This window comes from Pezoporus wallicus, unplaced genomic scaffold, assembly GCF_028554395.1.
Source record: "Pezoporus wallicus isolate ANWC-B61680 ecotype Strahan unplaced genomic scaffold, APGP_CSIRO_Pwel_v1 contig_8548, whole genome shotgun sequence".
In the NCBI taxonomy this organism is placed as follows: domain Eukaryota; kingdom Metazoa; phylum Chordata; class Aves; order Psittaciformes; family Psittacidae; genus Pezoporus; species Pezoporus wallicus.
Window position 1 is genome coordinate 798421 of NW_026642624.1, and position 16611 is coordinate 815031.

Consider the following 16611-nt stretch of genomic DNA (forward strand, 5'->3'; position numbering starts at 1 on the left):
GAAATGAGGCTGGCTCACTGAGCTCCTGCTACAGCACCCAGACCATGTGCAGCAGCTGACAAAACTCTCCTTCCTCTGTAAAGAGGCATTTCAAGCCATTGGCTTTGCTGATGCCTTCCCTATTCCAGAGAGGGAAGCAACAGTGGTGCCAGCTGTTGATGACAAGAAGCCCTTAAGTTGCAGCTGCCTCCTGATCAGCAGCACAGCAAGTGTTTCTCCTCTAACTTGAGGACAAGTGGAAGGAGTCGCTGGTGCCCTCCTGGTGCTACATTGCTACACACTTCCGTGGAGAGGCAGAGTCGGCGTTTGCTTTTTTCCGAATGCTTTCTGTAAAAGAGAGAAAGTTCTGCTACACAGAAACCTGGAGAGGGGTTTTTGTAAGGGCTTGTAGGGACAGGCCAAGGGGGAATGGCTTTAACCTGCCAGAGGGGAGATTTACAGTACATATTAGGAAGCTCCTCCCTGTGAGGGTGCTGAGGCGCTGGCACAGGGTGCCCAAAGAAGCTGTGGCTGCCCCATTCCTGGCAGTGTTCAAGGGCAGGTTGGACACAGGGGCTTGAAGCAAGCTGCTCTAGTGGAAGGTGTCCCTGCCTGTGGCAGGGGCTGGGACTGGATGAGATTTAAGGTCCCTTCAACCCAAACCATTCTATGAAAATATAAAGCTGTGGCAGGATGCATTAATTAATAATAGGTAGCAAGGGGCAGGGTGGCTTTCACCTTGTGTGAAGTTGTGTTAGTTTTTCCTCCGCATACGCTGTGTCACCACAGTGTTCAAGTAGTGCTCAGTGTGCATTATTTGAAGGAAGACAAAAGCATTATATAGCACCTGCTAAATCTCTTCTTCCAATCCCTGCAAGGCCTTCGTATAATCCCTTCACTGGATTTTCTCCTGCTGTGATCACACCATGGAGCCAGATGAGCAACATTCTGTGGCCGTGCTCCCTGTAGCTTTTAGTGCCTGGCAAGATGAAACCAGAAGTGAAATCCTGTGCTTGCAGTGCATGGCCCTGACCAGAGTGGATTTCTGAACCGGTGAGTTTGGACACCTCTCATCCCGCTCTCCTCTCTGGAGCCTACTAGAAGGCTCTAAAGTACAGTTTAGCTTAATTCCTGCTTGTGGTGTGATTGCTAATTCATGTGAAACTCATGGAGTGGCCATGCATGAGCTTGGGCCTGTCGGGCAACCTCTTATGGCACTACAGACTTTCTGCCCCAGAGTGTAGCTTAGCCCCATCCTTGCATCGTGCAAACTACAGTAACCAAACCAGCTGTGATCTGTTTGTGAAGCAAAGAACCTGTTTCTACTAACATATCTCTTAAATCCTATGGGACTTCACTGCCTGTTTGGTTCAGCTCCTTAAAAGACAAAAAATAAAACTACCAAATTTCTTCTGTCCTATAGAACAGGAATTGTAGCAAGAACTCGCAGGTCTGGCAAGTGCCTCGGGAGGGAGCAATGAACTGGTAACCCCTGTGTTTGTGTGCTTTACTCCTAGACAAATTCATGCTTTGCTGTTATTGCAGACTTCTCTCCTAGAATCACAGACCAAGTGAAGGAAGGCAAATATCGGGGTGGTGTTTTATACCTGTCCATTGGTGCTCGATGGCCCTAATGTGGGCATCAGTGAATTTCCAGTAATGTGCCAGCTTCTTCCATTCACCAGGTCTGAGGTACTTGGTAGCCAATCTCCACATTACTGAGCGGATGTGCTGTGTTTCCAGCCTGTGATCTTGCTTAAAGGTCAAGTTCTTTGCTACCCAGGAGTCAGAGTCACTGTTCAGATTGTCCTGCAAAGCCAGAAGAGAGGGTTTGGCTAGGATACTGCAGATGTACCTCTTATTCCCCAGCCTCCCAGTTTCTCCTCCTGGGCAAAAGGAGCTAATGGTATCCCAGTCCCTTCTGCAGGGCTTTGGGAACAGCTGCCAAAGAATCTTTGAAAACCCCCATTCCCTTCAGCACAGCCTGGGTTTTTTAGCAACAGGGGCTGTTTAAATAAGGAAAGCCTTAAGCAGATGTTGTGGGCATGTTAAGGACTTCTGTTTTTCTTAAGTAAGGAGATGAAAGCAGAGGTCATGCTGTCCCAGCATGTCCTGTATTTCTTTTCCTTTTGACAGGTGGTACCATGGAGAGGACAAAGCCACAGCTGCCCTGGGAAGCACAGGGGATGGTGTGTATGCTGCTCACCTTTTCCCATTTGTAAAACCGATCGGCTTTGATAATCATGTCTGCCAGGTTGATGTGATTGCCCCGAGCAGCAACGTCCAGAGATGTCTTCCCTTGCTGAAATGAGAAGGGGAAAAATGAGCTGGACAACACCTTGCTTGCTTAGGAGGTACCATCTCCATGCCCACCCCACAGTCTGTAGTAGCAGGCAGCATGGCCTGTTGAGCAATGAGGATGAACAACCCCTATTCACCTGTACACACCTTGAATGTGAGCTAGCTTGGAGCTACTGCCTTAAGGGCAAGAGGAGTCCTTTTCCAGGCTCTGCAGCATCTTGCTGTTGGTCGGGAAAGCATCCTGCATCCCTCAGTGGAAGGCAGGGTGCTCTTAGGCCCCCAGCAACATGGGTGCAGCCAGCCAAGGACCAGCTCAGCACTACAGTCTGAGGTGTTTTATAGTCTTTTGCACAGCAGGTTTGCTGGCACATGAAACTCCAGTGATTTATACAACCTCATTAATTTTATAGGCTCCACATACACATGATTAGAAACAGTCTCCTAGGAGAAGCACAGGTTGATGGGACTATGAAACTGTAATTACACTCCTTAACATGAATATAATTTGGGATTGCACAGGGATGATTTGTGTCTGTATCTAAAAGCTTATAGCAGAAAGGAACAAGATTTGAATGCTGCACAAAGGAAAGCGAGCCAGCCCAGCCCTCAGGCATGCCAGGGAGAGCAGTTCTAGTCTCAGATGTGAGCAGAAACCAAATTTCACACAGCAAAGTGGGAACATGTTCCCTGTGCTGAGTCCCACTGTGGTTCCACAGGCTGCCCAACCCTGCTTCAGCATTTTCTGTATGCGTACCACACTTTCAGGCTGCACGCAACTTACCCGATTCCTCTAGAATTCCTTTTGCTATAATATATATCTGCTTTTCACACAATGCTTTTGTTGAATTAACTAGAATGCAAAATAACCTGCTCAGCAGCGTTTCAAGGCCTTCTCCCTGGAAATACCCAGATTTTAATATTATTACTAACCTCCCTTGAAAATAATGACAACAGTGGCAAAGACCATCCATATTGACCCCATGGAATCTGTCTGACCCATGGAGACATTTACCTTGTCTGTTAGCTTCAGATTAACTCCTGCAATGAGAATCATCTCTGCCATGTCCTGCCTGCCGTGCTCTGCAGCGATGTGCAGAGGGGTCTGCTGCCTCTGCAGGAGGAGGAAAAGGTCTATGTTTTAGAGGAAGACAAGTATGAGGCTGGAAGGACAGAACAGAACAATACCAGGAGCAAGTGCTGTAAGAACCCTGTCAGCTCTGCCCTCCCTTCCCCTCTATCCCTTTTTAAACTGAGGGCTAAACACCCTCCTGCCTCAAACTGGAGTTAAGTTCCTCAAGCTGAGCAGAACTGGTTTGCCCCAGCACCAGCACTAGAAACCCTCCCTGATGCTATTTGAGACTAAGGAGTGACTGTGCAATAAGCTGTGCAGAGGTCCTAGGGACCTAGCACAGCCCAGGTGTTGAATGTCATCAACTGGTTACCTCACTGCAATACTCAATCATTTCACAGCTCTCATGTTTCCTAAGTTATGCTTCCAGGTTTTCCCCATTTTAAAGCACTCTTCTCTAATCCTATCCCCAAGGTGATCAAATCCCCCATGGAACTGGTTCACGTTTCAAAGAACAGGAGCTGCAGTCTTACATTATCTGCAATGTCAAGGTCACACTCTGCATCGATGAAGAGCTTCACCATGGCTGGGAAGTTCTGCAGCACCGCAATGTGTGTCGCTGATGTGTTTTGCTGTGGAAAGAAGAGCCTGTGCTTAGGAAGAGCTTAGCTCAGGCACTGAAAGGATCATGCTGTGCCCAGCATGTCTTATTCCAAGACAGATTCCAGCCTGGATTGGAGGTAGACTGGGGGCACTGCTCCGTAAGCACAGACACCACAGCAGCACTAGTCCTTGTGAAGTTGCTTTGTGCTCTTGAATAGCTCCACAACTTGGCTTTACCTTTTTGTAAGTGATAAGAGCATTAATCAGACTTACGTGATTAACAGCATCCATGTGGATTCCTGCATCCAGAAGGATCCTGCCTGTCTCCTCGTAGCCATGCAGTGCAGCATAATGAAGGCAGTTCATCTTCTTCTGGGAGGCACATCAAAAGAGATGGGTGTGAGTCAGGGCTTCTCAGGGCTGCAGTTGTTACAGGCTATCCACAGAGGTCTCCCTGCTTCTCTCCTGCAAGAGCCCCAAGCTCCCATACCAAGAAATTCACAGACACTGTCTCCACAGCCAGAGCATCACCCGCCTCTTTGTATAAAGCCATCTGCACTGTTTGTGAAGTGCTGGGCTCCACGTGGCCTCATTCAATAATAGGTGCCCTACTTGGAAGGCCACAGATTTGGGCAAAAATCCACACAGTCGTGTTTGGAAATGGAACCACCTCTGTGGAGCTAACCTGTGTTTGAGCATTGACATCAGCACCAGCTTCCAAGAGCAGCTTCACACAGTCACTGTGACCCCCCTCAGCAGCCATGTGCAGAGCTGTAAGTCCTTCCTGGACAAGGCAAAAAAGGAGACAAGCAGCGTTTCTGTAGACAAGGAGCAGACAGAGCAGCAGAATGAGGTCTCTACCCTGTCTTCTGAACCTGTTACATGTTAAAATACCAATTCTGAGGGCCGTGGATCTCCAGTGTATTGTTAGGAAGATAAAGGGCACAGTTACCTGCCACTGATATGCCCAAGTACTGCTCTGTCCTTATGCCACTGGAGACAGCTGGCCCATGGGCCACAAGGCAAACATCGTGTTCCTATTTTTTTCTCTCTTTCAGCCCATTAGCAAACAAAAGAGCATTTCACATGGACAATGAAGACAAGCCATTTTCTTGGAATAGCCCAGAGACAGCCACAGGAGGACCTGAAAACTCATGGCCCCCAACCACTCGTTCTCCCTTCTGAGGTCCAGAGCTCATTTCTTTACATGAAAACAGAAGCAAGCAGAAGGTTTAATCTGCTTTGATTATTGCTCTTTGCACAAAGGGCAGCTCATCTGGGGGAAAACAAATGCCACCAGAGTTACCACAGAAGGTGGTGTCCCTTTTCTTTCAGATCTTAATCACAATCAAATATACTTTTCAAAGACAGTAACTAAATAAGACTAAAAAAACTGCCGATAAGCTCAATTGGGAGCATGCCCTGGAATAAATAACAACATTACTAAGCCAATATTTGCTATCAAGTCATTAACCATGTTCCACCCACATAATTTTCCAAAGCAGGTCTGTTAAAAAGAGATCTCAAACAGAAGGTCCATATGTTCAGTGACTAAGTCAATACTATAAAGTGTAGTTTAAAGCACACTCGATAACTACTTAGGTGCTTGAATGTACAAGGGTCAGGGAAAAAAATGGAGATCAAATTGAGTGATAAGGTGAGCATATACAGAAGTAAAAGGCAACACTTTAGAACTGGATATTGGTCCAAGGAAGATGCTGCTTTTCACTGGTGCTATGCAACTGTGACCTGCATTTGAACACATACACTTTAGGTAAAAGCTATCCTCTAGACCTCTCCTGTCAATACTGAGTGCTCAGCCTGATTGTGGCAGGAGAGTATGTCTAGGGAGGGAAAGGGTAAAACTGCTGTGGGGTTTATTTCATCTAAATACACTTACCATGTTCTTTTCATCAAGGTCGACTCCGGCATCTATAATCTTCTGAAGCACAGAGAGGTGTCCATTTTTAGCAGCTAAATGCAATGCTGTATTTTCTTCCTGAAAGTATAACCACTTCATACATGTATGTATCACAGGACTGAGTGTTCATATGCCACAACCTTGCACAGAGTATATCCAGCACGACTGAAAAGGAGGTTGTAACCAGTATCACAAGCCTGAAGCAGTCTTCTATTAGGGGCAGCAGTGAGGCAAGGAGCCCAGCTACCTTAACTGGAGCATGGACCACCAGGCTCACTGTGTATCCCATCTGAAAAGCACTGGAGAGAAATCCAACACGGACTAAGGTGCAAATGGCGTGCAAGTGGATAGGGAAGAAGAGCCCTGACATACCACAACCACAGTTACAACTGCTGACAGTTTGCCTGCATGAGCCTCATTTGGTGTCCTGCTCCCTGACTTTTACATCCTCTAATCCTTGGAATTTACCTCCCTTGTGTGTGTTTTATGCCCGTACCTTGTCTTTGGCACCGCGAGAACAACCCAGTCGAATTAGGAACTCCACCACCTCCAGGTGCCCATTCTCTGCAGCCAGGTGGAACGCTGTCCTGTCCAACTTTGGAAACAAGGAAACAAAGAAATACAGTCCAAGAAAGGCTCAGAAAGCACAAGATTAGAGCATCTGCTGTAAGCAACACAATAATTCCTTGGACAATAATCCAGTCCACAGTGGGAAAAAGTGCTGCACTTAAAAAATTATTCTTCTGTTAAGTTTTATTCTGGTTTACATTTGTGTGAAAAGCCTTCCTACCTTGTCTGTCTTATCCACACACACATCCTCCAGGTCCTCCATGATGAACTCCATTACCTGGATGTGTCCCTTCTGAGCAGCACAGTGGAGCAGGTTTCTGCCATTCTGGAGAGGAGAACAGGAATAAATGACCATTCATTTAACAAGTCCAGAACTGAGGTACAGTCTCTTCTTAACAAGCTGTTTCCATTAGCAATGACCAATTCCATGCCTCCCTCCACCTCTAGGGCTAAACTAGCTTGTGCTGCAGACAGCAGGTTATGACTCAAGTATTAATGCTCCTTTTCCTGACTGAGGTCTGTTTAAAAATACAAAGACTGCTGATACACTAAACCTGTTTCCCATTTCTATAACACCTTCCACATCACTACTGCACACGTGAGGTGAACAAGCAATGTATACCCATAAAGCTACAAATACTACTCCTGGTTTAGGAATAAGGCAGAAGTGGAGATGGCAGTCACCATAGCAGATGCTGTCACATATGATCACCTTAGCTCACAGAAAAGCCTCTCCCCCATCCATCACTCTCTAGAGCTGTGTGAAGGACCCACACAGCGAGACTCTCTTACCCTATTGACACAGTTAATCTTGGCCCCAGCATTGACGAGGATCTGCAGGACACGGAGGTGGCCAAACCAGGCAGACAGCAGAAGTGCATTCATTCCAAACTGGGCAAAAGAAAAGAGACGCAGCTATCTGCAGCCACCACCATCCCCATCATTCTCACTGATTCTGCCAGCCTACTTCCTGGTCACTGTGCATGCAAGCAGAAGGCCAAAAAGAGCAGAAAACAAGGCTTGCTCCAGAAAGGCATTGCACCTGCCACAGCTTCCCAAGCACTGCAATGCCTTGTGCCACCCACCCAGGGCTAAGGTGATGTCTGTAACTTTCAGCCCAGCACCAGCCCCGGTGCTCCCCCAGCACAGAACACATCTGCAGGACATATAAGGGAGCCTTTGTACATTGTCTTCGTCATCCACCGGGACATTGTGGTCCAGGAGCAGTCGCACAGCATCCACGTTCCCTGCTCCTGCAGCCCAGTGCAGGGCAGCCCGGTCTGCCTGTAAGGGAAGGAAGAAGAGAGGGGAGGCTGATGTATGCAGAGTGTGTGTTTATCCACCAGCCTTCCTGAAGGCCAAAATCTCCTTTGCCATCTATGCAGCCAGAACTTCTCACACTGTGCAAGGCCTTCTTTGGACACAGCCCTCTCTCTCTTTCCTCTCTTGTCAGGCAGACAAGTGTTAGTCATCTTCTACCCAGAAACTACAGTTCTGGACTGTAACAACAGTACAGGCATAAAGACCATTGCTGACCACTGATTGAAACAGTAGGGATGGGTACAATCCTGTATTTCCAAGTGCCTACTGGTCAATGAGAGACCTGCACCAGGAACTGTTAGTCCCAGAGCCTCAGTGAACAGAGATGGCAAAATCAAAACCTTTCACTGCAGCTGTGTGTATCTGGCACACAGGTTCCCAGGGGAACCATAAATTATTACCCTCCCTCAGTGCTTGCAACTTTCCAGTCTGGCCAAGATGACAATGCTGTGTGAAACTGCGCAGTTGCCACAGGCCCTATTGAGCACTGGGTGGTGTACTTTACAGCTCTGACCAACTGAGTGGCTAACCAGAAGAGCAGTTCTGAAACACACCTTCCCCACTTCCTGCAGCCCAGAGGTGGAAAACCCAAGGACTTACATTGTTTTTGGCTTTGATGTCAACCCCTCTCCTGATGAGCTGCTCCATCCTGGCCGTGTCATTACGCTTCGCTGCATCGTGGAACTCCTTCTCTGAATGAAGCACTGCAGCAGAGACAGAAGAGTGGGCATTAAAACAGTGCTGGCAAGGAGCACAGGGCAGCATGTCCCAACAAACCTCCCCTTCATCTCAAGTGGCCTTCAAGTGCAGAAAGATTCTTCCAGCAAGAATCCCAGCCCTATGGACATTGCCGTGTTTGCTGGATTTGTCCTCTCCAACTGTCTCCTGAGTACCCTGTGCCACATCAGTGCTCTTCCAGTCCTACAGGCTTCAATTCTAATTCAATGTCTTTCTCTGCTCCAGCTCAAAAACCTTCTGACCCATTAGGCCATGTCCCCTGGGCATGCGCCAAGGCCCAGAGCTGGTGCAAAGGCCTGGGCTGGGGCAGAAGACACAGACCCCTTCCTCCATCCTTCCCCTTACATCCCACTGCTCTACAAGGAGGTCTTTACACATGGTCCTGCTGTTCCCCTTCAGGCAACCTGCACCAGCCAAGCAGCACAAAACCACTAGCCTGGCCTGTGATTAGTGTTGCATCTCTTAATAGACCGTGGCAGTTCTGCACCTAATTTAGCTGACTGGCAGCATTTGTCCTGCACAGTTAGGCACAATTTAAGTGTTAGCTCTCCACGCTGGGCCTTGCCCCAGCAATCTTCTCCTTGATTGAGCAAACGTTCCTGCCAAGAAACAAGAGCAAGGCTGCGACTCTGGGCCTGCTGCAGCCTGATGGAGGATTTTGGCAAGGCTGGTGTCAGTCTTTGTTGGACTCAGTTTCTGCCCCAGCACTATTGGGGAATCCATTCAAGAAGGGCTTGAGTTAGACCCTGAGCCAGTCACATCCCACTGGAGAGCTGGCTTTGCTCTTTTCTGCATATCTCAGGCTGCAGTTTGAGGGTAGCAGGGGCTCAGTGCAACTGCAGCTTGTATCAACATATTGGCTAGACATTAACCATATGCCATACAAGAGGCATCAAAGCATCCTAGTGTTGCCATCCCACCACACTGAGGAGATAAACACGCTTGCTGTTCAAATAGCACTACCCCATTTCTCTCTGGGGAGCACAGTACAAAGGCACCCCTATTACAGGCTCATAAGGCAGCAGAGGTATAACTTCACCCTCAAATTTCTTTTCCTCTTGCCTTCAAACAAAAACCTTTAGCTCATGAAAAACACAACAGAGATCTTAATAGGGATCATTCAAGAGTGCTGGACCTGCTGTTAAAACAGTAGGACTTGGACACTGATTTCTACAGGAATCGGATTTTCTGTGCTGTATATTGAGACGTTGTTCTCTCTGGTCAGGTGTGTTAATGGGACTGCATTTCCACACTGCACGGACCCTTCGTTTGAGAGGAGAACGTGGCAAAAGTGTGTAGAGTTTATGCCAATTATCAACACCAACGGATAACAATGACATCCTTGCAAAAGCTTATCTCTGTTCAGTGGAGTAAATCCTGTGTTTCAGTTAAGCCAATGATGCTGTCCCTGCTCCCCAGGTGACCAAAATGTGTTCTTACATTTTACAATCACCATTGCCAAGAGATGCCAAACATCCCTTTGATTTCATATTCTTTCCTCATTTTGATGGTCTGCGTTTCCCATTTAGTGTCCACACTGGTGAAGCCAGCCCTGTAGATGTAAATGCACTCCTCATCATACCATGCACCCATCCAACAGTCAGTGTTTCAGTAGGTATTTAGCAGTTTTCCTTCTATTCCCAGCTCACATTCCAGGGTATTTCACACCTCATAGCACTGAATATGAATTCAGTTATCCCAAACAGCATGGAAAACAATTTAAACCATTCACCGTGAGTGCAATGCACCAACTCACAGGCAGCTTATTACGCAAGAGGTTTAAAACAGTATCAAAGGAGAGGAAAGGTGTGCAAAGAAACACGCTAGAACTGCCTGCTGAGGCTGCAGGACACAAAGACAGCCCCGGACAGCCAGCCACCGGCCGATAAAGAGGGGCCAGAACGTTGAAGTGAGCGTTACCGGCGTTCCATGCAGCATCTTAGGGGTACAGGACGGGATACAGGATGCTCTAGGGCTAAATCACCCCTTTTCCCGCAGTAGGCTATAAACCGGCTTTGTTTCTCAGTGGGGTTTTAGACGCCTTTAAAGCACCTCGGCCCTGCCCCACAGCCCCCCACGGAGGCCGGCGCTGGGTCCGCCCTCTGCCACCGCACAAACCCCGCTCCCGGCGCGGCCCCCCGAGGCCCCACTCACGGGTGTCGTCCCCCGCCGCCAGCTCGTCCCCCATAGCGCGGCCCCGCCGCCTCAGGGCGGGCTGATGGCACCGGCCCCGCCGCCTCAGGGCGGGCCTAGCGCGGCTGCACAGCGCCCCTTTAGCTGTTATTTAAAGCGAAATAACCCAAAACACAGCCTTTTCCTCACGAACACGGCGTTTTCCTCACGAACACAGCCTTTTCCTCACGAACACGGCGTTTTCCTCACGAACACGGCGTTTTCGGGCTGGTTTGAGGGGAGTTGAGGGGGGAAACGCAGGCACCGCCATTTCGGGCCGGGAGGCTGCACGCCGGTGCCGCTCGTTACCTCAGCGCGGCTCGCCGAGGTGCTGCTACTCGGAGGCTGCGGGTGGTTTAATTCTCTTTCCAAACGGATGTAGAAGGAGAGGGAATTCCGTTATGTGGGAAATATGGGCCGGGCTGTTGGTTTTTTCGCCCTGAAAACAAGGTTCAGATCTGGGTGCTTCCAGGGGATGAGATGCTCCCATGTACCACATAGCCCAGGCACATCAGCGGTGCAGGAGAGGGTTAAAAGCACCCTACGCTCAATTTTAGTTAAATCTCCTGTTTCAGCATCTGGGTCTGGTTTTGTCTTTTATTTTCTTTACCGTTTTGATAGCCTGAGGAGGAAGGAACCAGCAGCTAAGCTGAGGTTGGGGGGAGAACCTGCTCTGGTACCTGCCTCTCCTGGGGTATGAGTTAGGTAGCAAAAAGTAGGAAAATAAAGGTCCAAAACAGCCAAAAAAAAACCTAAAACCCAAACCCGGGTGTTGGTCCTGTGAGTGCCATCCGTGTTGGGGCTGGAGAGATGCTGCTGTCTTATCAGGAAGGGCCAGGTAGGGGCTGTCCTGGCAGCAAATCAGTCCTGGAGCTATGCAAAGGCCATGTTTTCTGCCACAGCCATTTCGGTTCAGCCGCTGCAAGGTCTCTGGTGTGGGTCTGGGCCCTCTCCCCGTATCTGGTTTGCCAGGGTAAGTGTGGCACGCAAGTGTTCTCCTTCCATTTTCTCTCCTGTGTTTGCTTGCGCTCAGTCTTGGAGCGAGGCATCGGGCAACAGCTTGGGTTGATGCAGTGAACACTGCTCTTTGGCCCTCAAACGTGTTGGAAGGTGGTGTGAGGAGAAAGGAATGACCTGCTCTGCACGATACGCGGGTAGACTCCACAACTGGTTAAACTTGTAAAGCAGGTATGCTTTATTCAGCGCTGAGGCGCATGGGGGATCGTTCCCCGAAAGGCATGCGCACTGCAACCTCATCTCTCCCCTAAATCATTCTCTTAAATCATACATATTTATTAGGTTATACAACACACCTATACATATTCATGTCCTATCCCTGCTTTGTATTGTAATGAGTGAAAAGGTCCTTTGCACCTGTGCAGTAACTCCTGGTGGTCGTGGGTGAGGGTCTCAAGATGAAGTAAATGACTCTTCCTCTGCTTAAACTTTTTACCTTAATAGTTGCGCATGCTCCCTGGTGACTTGGTCATTGTCCAAACCACAAGGCTGGTTTTAGCCTGTTTCAGGGCCCAGAAAGTTCCTTCCTCTTATCAGTAGCCTTGTCCTCCCATCCTGTTCTAACATGGCATAATGAACATGATAAATGTTTGTTATGGGCAAGCAATAACATTGTCAAGCAAGCCGCTTAACCCTAACACCCCCCAAAAAAAGAGTTAACATTGGTTAACTCTTTGCATCACTCAAAGCCAGGATGGTGAGCACCAGGAGCCATGAGCTTCCATCAGGACTTTGGTTTCTCCAGCAGTCAGATGCTGCCAGTCTCCGGGTAGGAGAGGGGACATCCGATCTGTATTCCCTCCCTGCGCCATGCTGTCCTAGAGGCGTTGTCCTTGTCATGGCCCCCTCTCTCCTTCTCAGCAGGTTCCTGGCCGAGTCTCGCAGCCTCCATGCTCGGTGTTTGAGTGCGAGCACACGCCGGTCCCGGCGGCCACATGAGGGTGCCAGCGCTGTTCATCTGCCACCGTTTGCTGCAGCGAGCGATGAACCCCAAGGTACAGATGGGGCTGTTCCCCGCGCTCAGGTCAGTTTTGGGGACACCCCTGTCCCGGGCACCCCGATTCGGGTCTATGCAGCTGTGATGTGATAGAAACTTCTCTCTGTGGGCACTGCTGCACCAGAGCTCTGAGGGCAGGGAGCAGCATGGCTGAGCTGTGGGGTTCCACCTCATTCAAGCCCTCTATTGAGGGTCTCCATAGCCAAGCACTGCACTGATGCAGCTGACCCAGTGCAAGGACTTGGCTGTGAAATGGGGAGGTAGACCCCAAGCTCTTGAGCCTGCACAGATTGTGCGTGGGTCTGTGGGTAGCTGCTGGTTTCAGAGCTTTAGATTTGATGTTTTGTTTTCCTTTTATTCAAATTGAGTTAAAAAAAAAGACATGCGCTCCCGATAGGAAAAGCAAACATAAGCTCTGTCTGGATAAAGGCGAAGCCCTTCTTTTTGCACAATAGCTCAGCGGGTAGAGCATCCTCCCCGAGGGAAGGGGAAAGCTAGGTTTCATCCTTGATTCTGCCGGAGGGGAGATGCATTCCCTGGTCTCCACAAGACCCCAGAGAGTACCGTAAATAGCAGGCTGGGAGCATGTCTGGTGGGGAGAGTTTTTCTTGCTCTTTCCTGTTATTTTAAATAATTAATGATTTGATGGAGCAGGGAGTGGAGAAGGCAGGTGTCCCCTCTCCCTGGAGAGCAGCTTGTGCACCCGGCCAGACAGAGCCCTGCTCTCGCAATGAATATTTAAGTGCCTTTAGACAAATTGGAGTGGCTCCAGCAGGAATGACTGAGAAGGGATGAGCCCTTCTCACGGGGTACCGCAGAGCTTGGGGGCTGGGGAAATAGCACTGAATAGGGCAGAGAATAATCCCTGCTTGTATGGATGGAACATCCATCCCAGCCTTTGGTGGGACCTCGGGCTCTTGGTAGGCTTTTGTTACACTGCAAGAGATCCTTGGATGGAAAGCTGTCTGGATTTAACCTGCCGCTGTTAATGTCATTGTCTGCACCTCCTCCAGAGCTTGAATCAGCCAGGACTGATCACTTACAGCTCTTCTGGTGCTTAATGCTGACCTCAGGAGAGAAGGAGCACAGATGCACTGAACATTTGCATCTGCTCGTGCGCTTGAGTGTTTCCAACAGGCAGGAAAAAAGCAATGTAGTCAGTTCCTTCTGTCCTTACTAAATAGGTATGTGTTCAGGGATGGAAGGAATGAGAACTTTCTGCTGATACTAAGTACAGGGTGCTGCAAGGATTTGTTAGCGATGCTGAGCACTTGTCTAGCTAACAGACCTAAGAGAGCTTTTGGATTTTTCCACTAACGCTGTAGCATAACAAATGACAGGGGGAGGCGGTAATTTGAGCTCTTTCTGTAATATATTCCAGATATTGACCCCATCTTTCAGAAAATGTTAAAGTCTTCGACTATTTCACTTGAAGAATAATTTTAGCTAAGGCAGTTATGTGCTCTTTCTCACTTGGAAGTGAAGCTCTCTGAGGTAGCATATGTGCTAGCATACCTTGCAAGCACGATTTTTACATGTTAGTTTAGGTTAATCACTGTTTTCAATCTCTATTGAAAAATCATGAGCCAGGTTCTTTTAATCCATGCCACCTTAAAACGTGCTTCTGTTTGCTTTCTGGTTCAGTTGTGTACACTGTGATGTTAAAGTCAGTCAGATTTGCAGCTAGCCGTGTAACACAGCCCACAAACTAGTATATGTTTATGCAGAAACAGTTGCTTACCTAAAGGTTTAACAAATTGGACTTTAATTTCTAATCTTCCTTTGGAAGCAAATCTGGAAGGTGATTCCTCCTGCCTGCAGCTGCCTGTAGTCCAGGATGCCAAGCCTCTGCTTCACTGGAGCTGCCTACAGTGGAGGAGCCAAGCTCAGGGAACTCCAGCCCTGGAGGATTGGCTTCCATATGCTTCCAATGAATATTGCCACTTGAATACTGCATGGGAAAGGGGATGCCCACGTTCCTCTTTCAGTGCCTATGAACTGTTTTTGCATGACTGGGTATCAAACAGCACCATGTTCTGAGATAGCCACCATGGGCTCTGCGCCTAAACCAGGTCCTTCAGGCACTGTGGCACAGAGCTGCCATTGATGCCATGAGGAACTGTATGTTTGAGGGGCTTTATGTCCCCGCTGTGGGTATGAAAGGGACTAATGGTGTGTCCTGGTTTGCAAACCACGCTTCCAGGTATGTCCCGTTAGAATGGAGTACACGTTACAGCTCTGGCTGCATGGCTTCATGTGTGGCTCCATCTTATTTATTTTTTGTCTGGGTTAGGCTTTTAGTTGTTCTGTAGACTAAGTTATTTTTGGGACTTTCTTTGATATCTTTTTTGCTGTGACATGCTGCGAAGCCAAAACTCCTCTGGGAACACCCCAGCAATGCACACAAACATCAGCCCTGTAGCTCCTAACAGTCAATACGTGAAGCTTTCAGAAACTCTGGACACCTGACAGGACTCCACAAACCCACTCGGGAAGCCTGAGAAGGGATCCAGCACTTTCCTCAAAGGCTGCATTCATCTCCTCGCAAGGCTTCCACAGAGGAACAGCTTGTCAGAGGGACCCGTGGAGCTTGGAAGCTTTGCCAATAACAATTCAGGCCCAATTCTGAAGTCAAATATTTGGTTAAACAGAGACTGTCTGATGACTGGATTAAACACAGACGCAGCAGAGGGAGCTCAACACTTCAGGGGTTTGTTAGTGTCCGTTTCACCAGCCTGTAATTCCATTTTTCCTGTCTTCCCAGATTCTGCTCATCCTGTATAGTGTTTCAGACAATGCAGGAGGAGGTATTCCAGCAGAGCCGTTGCTCCTAGCTCAGGAAGCAGCCTGTATCACAGAGTGATGCTCTCTGGTTTAGGAGTAATCCAGCATTATGGCATTGGGAGGAAATCACATGTTAGAGAAATTCAGGGGTTTGTTTGTTTGCTTGTTTGTAAGGAGAAGTCTCAAGGAAGCCAGGAAATGACAGAAAGGGTCAGTGAGTGAGTCTTGCCTGACAAGATGCTGCTGCATGGGCTTGTTCCATCCATGTTAACAGCAACTGGAAGTTTCAGCTGGTGAGTTTGAATTCTCTCTCCTGTCACTCTCACATCCCAAAGCCGATAGGCCTTTAAATCCCTTGGAAAGATAAATGGGCTTAAGCTTCTATGTGGCTTTGAAAGCGAATCTTACACACAATTAGCACTGTGGCCAGGTCTGTTCCTGATGATCAGGTCACTCCTGTTGATCCCTGGCCTCTGCATAGAGCTTATTGACACGAGTTCACCACATCTCCCAACCCAGTGTATTCTCCTTCCAGGTGTGGAGAAGGAGAACTGGGCTCACATCTCTCCTGCAGGAAGATGTGAGAAGCAAAAAAAAGGTCCAGTATCATTTGTACCTGATTGATAACTTAGAAGGCACTGGGGGGGTACGACACACATTTGTTGTTTCTGTGGTGCTTTGCTGAAGGAGGTCTGTAGGAGCCCATCACGGTCAAACTCTCTTAATGCAGGAGTCCTAGGTCTGACCAGGAGCTGATGTGACAGCCTCTGTCTCACAGTGGTCAGGCTGGCCTTGCTTTGAATTGTATTCCTTACTGGAAGAGTGGAGGCTGGTGTTTCAAAACCAGGACTGTAAGACTAGTGTGCTCTTAAAACACTGTGTGAACAAAAGCAAGTGTAGCAGGGAAGGATCTGAAGGGCAGAAAAGTCTTCTTTCTTGAATTTGAGAGGAGAAATGGAGTGATGGAGCTGGGATCCCAGCCCTCCCTGCCTTGAATGCTGAGCAAGTGTTTGCTTATGGGCAGTGGCAACGGCTGCATTGTATAAACCAAGCAAGAATCGGACAGTAAATCCTAATCCCCTTGCTGACATGCCTGCAGGCAATGCTTTTATTCTCACTTTTCTGCATGTGTAAAAAGAG

General features: G+C 48.5%; 1 protein-coding gene across 7 annotated transcripts; it reads right to left on the reverse strand.

The window, feature by feature from the left end:
• Positions 1-55: 55 nt before the first annotated feature.
• ANKDD1A (ankyrin repeat and death domain containing 1A) lies at positions 56-11682 on the reverse strand. Of its 7 annotated transcripts, none has more exons than XM_057431036.1 (15): positions 11439-11682; positions 8364-8467; positions 7629-7727; positions 7236-7334; positions 6664-6768; positions 6370-6468; positions 5853-5951; positions 4638-4736; positions 4226-4324; positions 3883-3981; positions 3293-3391; positions 2186-2281; positions 1587-1788; positions 827-958; positions 56-327 (listed from the first exon to the last, which is right to left on the reverse strand). In XM_057431036.1, the coding sequence occupies exons 2-15, from the start codon at positions 8409-8411 to the stop codon at positions 266-268; spliced, it is 1437 nt and encodes a 478-aa protein (XP_057287019.1). In that variant the 5' UTR covers positions 8412-8467; positions 11439-11682; the 3' UTR covers positions 56-265. The 7 variants fall into 7 exon arrangements, with proteins under 7 accessions (XP_057287019.1, XP_057287021.1, XP_057287016.1 ...); XM_057431038.1 differs by lacking the exon at positions 11439-11682 and adding an exon at positions 10656-10779; XM_057431033.1 differs by lacking the exon at positions 11439-11682 and having other exon boundaries at positions 4226-4321; positions 8364-9411.
• Between the last annotated feature and the right edge of the window lie 4929 nt (positions 11683-16611).